This window comes from Cydia splendana, chromosome 1, assembly GCF_910591565.1.
Source record: "Cydia splendana chromosome 1, ilCydSple1.2, whole genome shotgun sequence".
Lineage (NCBI taxonomy): Eukaryota > Metazoa > Arthropoda > Insecta > Lepidoptera > Tortricidae > Cydia > Cydia splendana.
The window spans coordinates 29,872,227-29,884,036 of NC_085960.1; the positions used below are offsets into that span (position 1 = coordinate 29,872,227).

General features: G+C 36.2%; 1 protein-coding gene across 1 annotated transcript in view; it reads left to right on the plus strand.

The window, feature by feature from the left end:
- Positions 1-9,572, plus strand: part of LOC134793029 (uncharacterized) — a 28,491-nt gene extending 18,919 nt beyond the window's left edge. Inside the window, exons 4-7 of the mRNA XM_063764560.1 lie at positions 3,631-3,745; positions 7,027-7,205; positions 7,973-8,038; positions 9,275-9,572. Of these exons, the coding sequence (XP_063620630.1) occupies positions 3,631-3,745; positions 7,027-7,205; positions 7,973-8,038; positions 9,275-9,366 (452 nt within the window). The 3' untranslated portion in view covers positions 9,367-9,572. The remainder of the gene's footprint in view (positions 1-3,630; positions 3,746-7,026; positions 7,206-7,972; positions 8,039-9,274) is intronic.
- Positions 9,573-11,810: the final 2,238 nt, after the last annotated feature.

Consider the following 11,810-nt stretch of genomic DNA (forward strand, 5'->3'; position numbering starts at 1 on the left):
TATTCTGTCATTTATTTAATTCTAAAACGCATTTTAGCGGTTGTACCTAATTAAAAATCAGATTCAAATTTTAATAAAATTATTTTTCTATTACATTACAAACTCATAGCTTTTACTATTTTAACATACAACTATTACCTAATACACAAACATACCAACTTATTTTAAGATACATATTGTTTTTTATAAAACCCACTTAGGTATTTAATGGCCTAATATATATATAACTCTCAGTTGGTTTTTGGATGGACCCAGGTTCCATACAAAGATGCCCATGGTCCTTTGTCCACGTTATCTAAATACTTAGGCGGAAAATGTTATTCTGTCCATAAGAATTCTCATTAAATTTCCCTTTAAAACATTTTTCAATAAGATTTAAACTCTTCGTAATGTCAAATACCTACTTGGCTTATAGGGAATTAAACCCGATACAATTAGCTCTAATATAAATTTGATTTTATTTAAATAAAAGCAGTCAAACCGTCGAATGAAAAAATAAAACTTAAACAACGTTTGCTGTAGAAAAGTACGTATGAACAATTTCATCATCACAAACTACGCTAGAAAGACGTATTTGCTGTCGAGCGTAAGTATTTGCGAGGCAATTTTAAAGTATATACCTTGATAAAAATGATAATACTCGAAGGTACTGATTGTAAACACTACATATTATTGATAACATATGATGGTAATGCAATAATAAAGTATTTTTCTTACTTTGGCGTTCGGTCAATATTTCGCGCGCAAAATGCCACCTCCGCTCGCATACCGGCAGCCACAAGCCTGCGCTTGCGGCTGACGGCTTTTACTTAGCATAAGGGTGTCTTTCGGCGCGCGGGGAGCATGACGAAGGTTGGAGCATATACTGCGTTATAGACTAGTTAGACGCACTTTCAACCATTATAAAAGTTTGTTTGCGTTTAATACGACGTCCATACAAAATAAGAAGAACGTATAACATTTATACGTTTCTAAAGACTATTATGGTGACGTAAAAAAGTTAAGTGATACTAGGCTTAAATGACGTATGAGACATTAAAACAAAAAAAAATACTATACGATTTTTTAGACTAGTATCAGATCTAAAATTTTGCTAAAGATCCTAATCTTAAAGCGCGTATAGCGTCTTTTACGTATTTTTAGCCTAGTTTTTGGCTTATACGTTATTTTAGGCTAGACATGGTGGATAAGATTTTACGCAAACCAGAGCGTAAAAAAACGTATAGCTGCATATACGTTGTTTTAGCCTGGCTTTGTCAAATAGTCGCTTTTTAGACTAGGAACGCTTAGAAAATTAGTGCAAATACGGTCTTTTTACGATATTTTTCTCGAAAACTAAGCCACTTATCGGAAAACGGGCCAAAGTGGTCGATGCATCTTGATCTCTACATTACGAATATCACAAAAAGTCAATTTTGGCAAAATGTCGAAAAACTGCCTTTTAGCTTAGGAGGGCAGAACTGTCAACTGACCTTTGTAGGTACTGACAAGGTTCACGATGACGCGTCGCCAGTGTTGTGAATAACGCTTATTTCAAGGCTTATAGACTCGAGCCCTCAAGACTCGTAAGTCTTGAAGACTTGACTATATTTGAGAATTGTATTTATTTATTTTACGCGTATGGATGTAAGAAATCGTCTTTGCCGCCTTTGAGGCGTTAAGCCTCGAAATGAGCGGTATTCACAACACTACGCGTCGCACACGATAGGCGTGGCGTTCAAATGGTTGGAAACAAATGTATAGTGCGACATAAAATAGTAGAAATGAAATAAAACAGAACTAAAAAAAAAACATACTTAATTGTTGCCATATTTAAGCATATTTTACGTCAACAATGTGACAGTTATATAGGAAGTAGCGCCCTCAATAATTTTCTACAATTTCTTGTTTGACTACGAGTATTATGACGGTCGGCGTCAGTGTCGGGCGTTCACGCTCAGACTGTGCATTTCGTGGCCACGGCGATAAGTACCTATCTAAGACATAGAAATATTACAAACTGTGTCTTTCTACGACAAAAAAGGTCGTATATCTCACGCAAAGCTTCTTGAATTACGGCCATGCTCTAAAGTACCTTTTGTTACGGAACATCGCGAGCAGTCAAGATTTTGAGCCCCTTAAGCAGGACCCTGTAGTTAGTAGTACCTTCATGTTTGGATGTTTGTTTATTCATTAATCACGAAAAATCAAAACATGTTCGGACCATATAATTTGGCAGTGCCAGTACTTTCCATTCCCAATTATATCGCGAATAAATATTAATAACGTACTTAGTCTGTTGTTTTCTTTTAACTTTAAAAAGCTTTTCACATTTTTTTCCGAGTCATAATGGAGCACGTTTGTTTTCTATGCACGCTTTTCCTTTGTACCTACTACGAATACCTATGTTGCCCAATGGAAAAATAGTAGCACGGCGGCGCATACGGTGCAATAGAAACAGTGAAAGAATGGCTAAAAAAAACATTTCAGATACCTATCAAGGGCCCAATTTGACTGGTGAAATAGGCAGAAGGTGACGTGGCTACCATACGTTTTTACTGCTAAAATGTCAAATTTTTCAATTCGGTTTATGACACTGTCATTTAAAATTGTATCGTACAGTAGAGCATAAACAACAGCGATTTAAAAGAAATACTCTGATAGTCACGTCTCCTTCTATTATTTTCTCAAGTCAAATGGAACCCCTAGACTCGATTTACATGTCTCCTAGACACATAACTAATAAATTTTCTGCACCCTCCTTATTATTTTTGTATGGAAATTTTACGACATCCATTCTTTCTCGATGATAATCAAATGGATAATACAAGTTTTTACTGTTTACCGATATCCTCTGAAGGGCCCATTTATTTACATGCTATTGTAGATGCTATTAGATACTTAAGTACCTATAAGTAAAATAGGTGTTTTATATGTTGTCTACTTTTTCTGAAATGCGAGAATATGTTGTTATTGAGTATTGAGTTTGTGTAGGGTTTGCACGACGGATCCGAAATGTATGGGAGGATCCGCGGATCCGGATCCAGATCCGGATAATTTCATACATTTCGGATCCGGATTGCAAACCCTAAGTTTGTGATAAATATAACTACGAAACATATCGTTGCAGGAGCTTTAGTGAGACGCGCCCATAATAGAACCTCACACAACATATTGCCGGCCTAGGCTGGCAACGCACGTAACTTTAGTCTGTGCCGCGCCGTACGTTAAGGGGCCCACTGATTAACAGTCCGCCGGACGGTATCGGCCTGTCAGTTGTTCGGAACTGTCAAAATTGTGTTCTAACTGACAGGTCGATGCCGTACGGCGGACTGTTAATCAGTGGGCCCTTTTAAACTCTTAAGGTTGCCGTCTAAGTTTATACGGTCATCCATTATATTTAACATAAATAAATAATTATTGGACATTTACAATTGACTAGCCCCAAAGTAAGTTCACGAAGGCTGGTGTTATGGGTATTTAGACAACAATATATATAATTAATAAATACTTAGATACATAGAAAACACCCATGTGTCAGGAACAAAGAGCACAGATATTTAATATCCGCGCTCATCAGACAAATAAATGCCCTTACCTATGAAGTAACATACCATAACATACTGAATGTATATATATACCTATTTGCAGGTCCAGGCAAAAATTTCCACTTCGTACAGGAGAAAAAATACGTGTTTTTAGTGACACTCACATGCGCCGCGGAGGATTTGTACCCCAGGCCGACCATGACAATACTCTCTAAAGGGTGAGTTGTATAAATGTATAATGCCATGAGAAAACTGCTGGCACTTGTCGCTATAAGTTCCATCCCAAAAGCCTCTATTCTACGCGCTAGTATTTAGATTTTAGGCTATGTCGTACGACCAATAAGTGTAACAAAGAGAAATCAAATCCTGTAGGTAAAACATATTGTTACTAGAAATATTATAATTAATCCTTAAGTTAATTTTACAACAGATCTTATATTAATTCTAGAACTACTGGTTTACCGTATTGACAAAATTAATAATCTTAATATCTACTCAGATTTCATAGGCAAGGTACATATTTAAGGTTCTGTCACACAGGCGCGTTTTTCGGGCGGGGCGTGAGCGTTTTGTATGTAAAAGCGGCGCGCTCCGCTCACGCCCCGCCCGGAAAAACGCGCCTGTGTGACGAAGCCTTTAATCTACTTCATCAAATGCTGTTCTATAAGAAAAAACAACGTAGTCTGCTTGAAGTTTAAAACTTTTTTACATGTTAGCTCTAACTAACTACGAATCAAAGACGAATTGGTAACAAAGTTAGAGATTTTATCTCAGCAAAATGCTAAGTAGGGCCTTGTTGCTTTTGTTTCACCAAAAGAAACAGTTGATTTAGCTTTAGTTTAGGTATATTTGGACCGTATTATGTAAATGAGTAGGTACTAATAATATTACATTTTAGATGTAGGTAGATAGACTATGCCTAACGAGTAGGTACCTACGCGTGTGATTGACGTGTTTGGATGAGCACTTATCGCGATAATTTTCTCGATTACGTCTGGCTTATGGTTATGACTATATAATTTACCTAATTATTTCTGTTTTTCGATATAAATCACATTAGCTTAAATATTAATGTTATTTTTGGCAGCGGGTTCAGTACAGAGAAGTGTTTTTAACGACTTAAAAAAAGGAGTAAAGTGAATATTTTCCTCCCACCGGTGGAGTCGAGCAGTAGGAAGACCAAGAGTTAAAACCATATTTTTTCAGTAGGGCACTAGCCATCCCTTAAGCATATAAAAACTAGTATCTATAAAAACTTAATACTAAATAGTACCTAATCGCTTTATTGTGAAAACTCAGTTTTGTAGAAAAAGGTTTTTGCTGATTTTTATTACTGGAAAACAAATGAAGTTTTCGTCCGCAGACATTTTTATACCTACGATCAATGGCGATCCCTATATAAACGGTAACAAATCATTACAATCGTAATTTTGTTGCAATCATTACTAGTAAATGAGGTAGGTACTTAAGGTAGGCATGTCACGTATTTTATACTAAAACCACAATGAAACCAAACGTAACACTTTTAACTTTTGCCATATTATTATTATTTCATAAAATATTTGCCTCCGAAAAATACGTTTCTTCATGGTTATCCATAGAAGCATGTACAGATCCGGTTCTGCCTTACGCAAAAGTTGCCCCATATAATGTTCACGTTGAAATATATAACAACAGCCAAGGAGTAAGTTACCTAAGAGGATTCTTTGATGTGACTGAAGATTTCAAAGAAGAGCGACACAACGCTTATATGAAATACGGATTTGAAACACCAAAAGGTGTAGAATGGCTGTATGAATTAAAAAACATGAACTGTGATAGCTTCGCCGTTAAAGCCATATTTAATGCAATGGGGATTCCTTTTTCTAAGAAGTGCATACTCAAGAAAGGAAAGTACAATATGGTAAAGGTGGATGTAAATAAATTGGAGCATACGTTTCAAGGCAAGATGGCCAGGAGGTATGGCGTGTATGTGACTATCGTATCTTTGAACACGGAATTCCAGACTTTGACTTGCTGGAAGGCGCGAATCAACGTTCAACCATCAAAAGGGAAACATTAAACTGTTGAAATAAATGAGTCGATTTTATTTGAATATCCTATAGCCATTTTACCTATTATTCTAGTTAGTAGAGCTCCAAATCAAACATAAGGCAAAGACAAAACTACAAAGGACATGTGATATTGACAGCAATCTTTGATCTCGCCAGACAGATCTCTAGGATACACATTTGTTTTGTATTGAGAAGGAACGTCTGAAAACTATAACACAATTCGTAGAATAAAGGAAGTATCAAGTATCGTTTTTTAGGCATTGAGACATATTTCCTGCCTTTCACTTATATATTAGTTTGTCAGACACTGTGGCCAAGTACCTACAGGTTGTCCTGCATGCGTACTATGGATGACTTTATTCATGTGATAAAATAACCGTCACCTTTTAATTAACACCGCGCGTTTGAAAGTGACGGACACCGTTTTATCACGCTGTCACGTAGACAAGAACTTGTATTGTACTATAGAAAACAAAAAACATCAAACGAACTGTTATCTAATTCATAAGATTTAAAGTGTCTCGGAAATTACAATGTGTTCATATAATTATGTATATTTTTATTTCTTGTTCAAACCCAAGCTGTGTGAAATCGACTTATGAAATGTAATAACTGTATACAGGATGACTCATGTTAAATCAGGTTTTCTTAAAGTGGGTGGGTGGGTTTCTTAGGGGTCCGTAGCATGTTTATCAGGGGTCCACAGTAGTTCAGTTACTGTAAACATACTTATTAGGAAATCTTATAGTACCTACACTTGACGAGACCGAGAAGAGAGAAGTGTAAATATATTATTTTCCTAAAATATTTTTTGACAGAGGTCCATTACTGCAAAAAGTTTAAGAAACCCTTCGTTAGATGATTCACGATGACGGCCGCGGCCAGAATTGATCATCGCGCCATGCGTGTCACGGTGTTTTTAAGCTTAATTGTCGAACGTCAACTTTTGACTGTCAAAGTTACTGTATAATGTAGTATCGTCATCTCTTTCAGCTGTGTAATTCGAGGCTGGTGTCGGGCCGCGCTAGAGCGCATTTTTAATGTGCCTATATACATTATGTATGGCAGAAGTGATGGAGTCCGTCCGGAGCCGGTCGCGTCCGTACAAATGTGAAATGCGCGCCGACTCCGCCGGTTCGGTGGGAATCATTAATAAATACATTGAAATACATTATTCTTTGAATTTTACATCTCTTCTGCTATTAATATCTAACTTTCTCGAAGTAAAACTAATGAAACACCAAAGTGCCCGCAAAATTATATCAAGTAGATGTATGACGTTTAAAATAACACTTGGACTGCGTGGACTATCAAAATCTCTGCATTATTTTCTTGGTGTAACTTTACCTGACACAATCGCAACAAAATTTAGCTGTTCATTGGAGAAATTAAATACGCAAGATGAACGGTAAGCTGCAGTGCTTACCTAATCTCCTTGTTCCCAGAAACCCACTAAAGCAGGTGGAAACCCGAACGGAGATGGACTCGTGGGGCCTGTACTCGCTTACCAGCACAGCCATCGTGCACGATGATGACGTGTCTCGGCCGTGGGAGCAGTTCGTGTGTCTCCTGACTCTGCCGCCTGCCAACTATACTACTAATCGAACCACTTTGTACTACCCTGGTGAGTATAGTGGAGTAAAGTCTCGCCCAGCTATCTGTATCTCTCAATCTCTATTTATCTAACCTGGAGCTGTCTCGACTTTGGGGACCCTGCTGCCTGCCAACTATACGACTAATCGCACAACTCTTTACTATCCTGGTGAGTACAGTGGACTACTCTCTAGTCCTCACTCTCTTTGTTTCGTGAACCAAGATGAGTCGATGACGAGGTTGTGTGGTCCAAGGAACAGTGTGCGACTCTTGACTCTGCAAACAAGCGACAGGACCACCCTCTACTATCGGACCACTCTCTACTATGTGTTGTGGTTGCGAGTGTTGCTACTGTATTTGAGTTAAAATTTGTACAGAAAGGAGGAAAATATTTTTACCTCTAGCAGCTCACCATCAAGACAATTTGGCATTGTCATTTGAATCAATAAGTACCTATTACATACATAATATAATTGAATTTTCTTTGTTCCAAAATCGAGCGCAACAAAAAGAATGTCTTAATTAAAAAACTGTTCCAATTAAAATTATTTAAATTTCATTGAAGGTAGAGTTCCAAATTAAATTCTCTTACTTTTCTCCTTGCACCATTTTTATGTCTCCGTTTAGCCCTATGGTTGACTGTAGTATTTTTTTTTTGTATTTTGTGGGACCGTGGAACGCTAAAGGATAAAAAATAAGTTATGTAACATTATTCTATCGGCTTAAAGCGTCCGGATATATTGACCATGGATGTAAATTGAAGGAGTTATAGATATTACAAGCAACAAATCGTTTCAGGTTTAATGCCAACGGCCTACAGCGCAGCTATTGAGGTGGTGAAACCACAGGAGAGGCACACTAATAGTAAGTAAACATGATTATTTCTAAACCGTTTTCACATTGTCCGATTTGCTATCAGATGTTGGATAAGACTACAAAGAAGTAAAATATAAATAGTGCCTTTTTATATTTTTTTTACATATTTTTTTTGTTTCATGTTCAAAAGAAAGCTTTAATCTAAAAAAATGGGTTTGATGCCATATAGGACATTTTCTAGCAGCTGTTTTTCTCCAAAAGTCATCCGACATCCGATATCGGATCGGACAATGTAAAAACGCTCTTAGTCTAATACTACAGTGGATATGCGGCACGATAGAAACACGTGAAACCTTTTCTACGGTCATTCGATTATAACTTCAGTTCAGTTTATTCGGTGCGGTCAACGTCAAAGATATATACTTAACCCTTTTGCACCAGACTTTTAAGGCAAAAAATGTACTTTTATTTCTGACGTCGTCTATTTCAAAACTAATTTTAACACGTCAAAGTCTCCTACTAGGCCAGTCGAATTAGATTTTTTGAAATTAATTCCCAGCAAGCTGGAAATCGTCTTAATACCTTCATTTGGTCCTAAATGCGTATAATCCGAGGTTCCTGTATAATTGAGCAATAAAATTATTTCCAGCTTGCTAGGAATACATTCTTAAAAACGCTTTTTTTATCTAATTTGACTGGCCTATACGAGAGTCTACCGGACTAAGACGTCGCAGCAGTAAAAACATCGTATTACGATAAACGTTTAAGACGATTTTTATTTGTAGTAATAATACTTATATGTTGTTGTCTGAACGTCAATAATTCAAGACATATTCAACTCGTTTTACTTCTATAATAAAACATGACATGAAAAATACATGAAATACACTTATTCTTGTAATGTAAAATATTTTGATAATGTACTTTGATTGTGGTTTCCCCTTGTCAACTGTTTCTATTGTTCCCATTTTTCTCCCTGGATATTGACATTATGGTATAGTAATTTGGTTTACAAGGCGGCAAAGTTGTTCCCATCCCATCGTTTGTCTTTTGCGATTTAAGTATTGAGAGTTAGGAGCGAAAACTAAATTGAACCAAAATAGCTATGGTTGACATTCATTCAATTGCGAAAAAATATTTTCTATAATGTTTATATCCAGAGATTCTGGAGAGGAAAATGGGGTCTACCTTTGTATAGGGAAGCAGTCACGTGACTTCCCTTTTCCTCAGCATTTAAAATAACCTGCATTGACTGTACGATTAAATTATTATCTTTTATTACAGAATGTCCCGCTCTGAGAGATCATCGCAACAGCTTCACTATTTCAGTGCTACTTCTGACTGTTTCATATTTCAAACTTTTTAAACTCGTTTGAATGTCAAAGATTATTATAACTAAGCCCTATTTCTCTGACTGTTTTTAAAATATGAATTTCGTAAGGTACTGTTGTTAATTTATACTATGAATGGTTATGAAATGTTTGTAATGTTGTGTTCAAAATTTGACAATTAGGTAAAAAATATGTCTATACTTATAAATAGTTTAATTATGATGTGGCCTGTGATGCAGACAAATTACTGAATAGGCTTTTTTGTTTTAAATCCAAATTAAAATAAATCTTAAAAACGTATACTTAATTGCTGTATTCCTATAGTCGTTTTGGCAGTTTCCGGTGATCCATGAAGTTATTTTATGATAGTCAAAATACCTAATTTGATTATGGACTATAGTTGTAGTTAGTACTGGACTATACATGGATGGTTTTACAGTATATACAACGGAAAATGACAATGACAGTGTCCGTCCTATTTTAATCTCATGGTGTTAAAAATTTACACTTTTTTTTATCACGTCGATAAAGCCACCCATAATACGCCTGCTGGTTCGTTTTTTGAACCATCTTCTTGTTAACTACACTTTTACAAATAATTTAATTTAATTTTGCACCGTGTTCTAAAACTTCATACAGCATTCTTTTAATAAATTGGGTATGCCTTTATTGCGCGAAATTGTCAGATTCTTTGTACCTATTTTCCAAAATTACACTTATCTTGAAAATATGTATAGCTTGCCTTATTAAATTAATTTGACGACGTAAATGTTCTTTTGTAGGCAATATCTTCCTACGCTTACTGTTAATTCTTTATATTTGAACTCTTGGTATTGCGAATACCCAGAATAGGTACTTAATTAAAATTGCAAATAAATAATACGAGTAATATGATTAGCTATAGGTAGTCCATGCTGAACCTACAATAGTTATTTACGATACAAGTGCGGAAAAGAGGAAATTCCAAACGAGTGGCGATAAATTAAAACACCGAAGGGAGTGTTTTAAATCGATACGAGTTGCGAATTACCTATTCGCACGTGTATCGTACAACGTTTTACAGTACATATGGCCCTTTAAACTTTTGACATACGCACGAAAAGTGCTATTTTATGCACTAGTGCGGGAAAATAGGACCATATGTACTGTAAAATATTTTTTTAATACAGTTGCTCACAAAGTGCTACTTTACGTAGCTGTTTAGCGTGCGGAAAGTTGGTTATGTCGTACTAGTGCTTTTTACTTTTCCAATTTTTTTAAATTTATACTTGTTCCAATTCACGACTACTTATTGATGAGTGTTAATATTAGTTTCCTTTAAACGTCGTAATCAGCATAAAAACCTACTGTTAATGTAAGAATATGAAAAATATACATATTTCATATTTTAATACTTACCTCTTCATCATTATAACACGTTTATTTTTTAATATTGAATATTGAAAATTCCGTTCTTAATAAGGTGTCTGAATGGAACGGAATAGCTGCCAAACGCCCATAGATATAATATACTTAAAGACGACGTCTAAGCGAGCTGTCACTGTTACCACTTTTGTTTAGTGTACGATTAACAATGTTTTACTTATTTTTTCGCAACTGTATTAAAAAACGTCGTTCGATACACGTGCGGAAATGTCATTCTACACTCGTCCCGAGTCTTCCCACTCGCCTGCGGCTCGTGGCAAGATATCTCGGTACTCGTGAAGTAATGACATACCTTCCGCACTAGCATCGAAATGTACTATTTTCATTTCTATGGTGGTCATCAGAAAATATCTTCACAGGAGCTTAACATTTTGTCTATATAAAGTGCATTATTATGGATGGCTTTATCCACGTGATAAAATAACTGTCACTTTTTAATACCGCGGAATATAAAGTGACGGATACCGTTTTATCACATTGTCTCGTAAATAAGAACGACCAATATACGGACTGACAGAATATTTAGACTTCTTTTTGACTTCTTTTTTCCGACAGTGAATTTTTCTGCTCTTTAAACACAGCCGAGGCTTGAAGAGCACACATATGAAGGTTAATGCTTTATCCAAAAATATTTACTGATGCCATTAATAACACATTATAAACGAATCAGGGCACAATAAAACTCGCTATATGATTTACCGGCTCCGTAACTTTGTACAAAAAAAAAACTAACATCGGAACACTGCTAATGAAAATTTCCTTCTCTTCTCTTGGAACAACTGGATTTTTAGGCGTTTTTACGTTCTGCCCCTCGCCTTGTCGAAGAGAAACCCCGCACTAACGTCTTTTGAGCGTCGGGGTCTAGTCAACACTATGGAAAATGGTGTCGCTGCGCAGTTGCGTCAACGTCGTGTCGAGCAGCAGCCATACTGCCCTCCTAAGCTAAAAGGCAGTTTTTCGACATTTTGCCAAAATTGACTTTTTGTGATATTCGTAATGTAGAGATCAAGATGCATCGACCACTTTGGCCCGTTTTCCGATAAGTGGCTTAGTTTTCGAGAAAA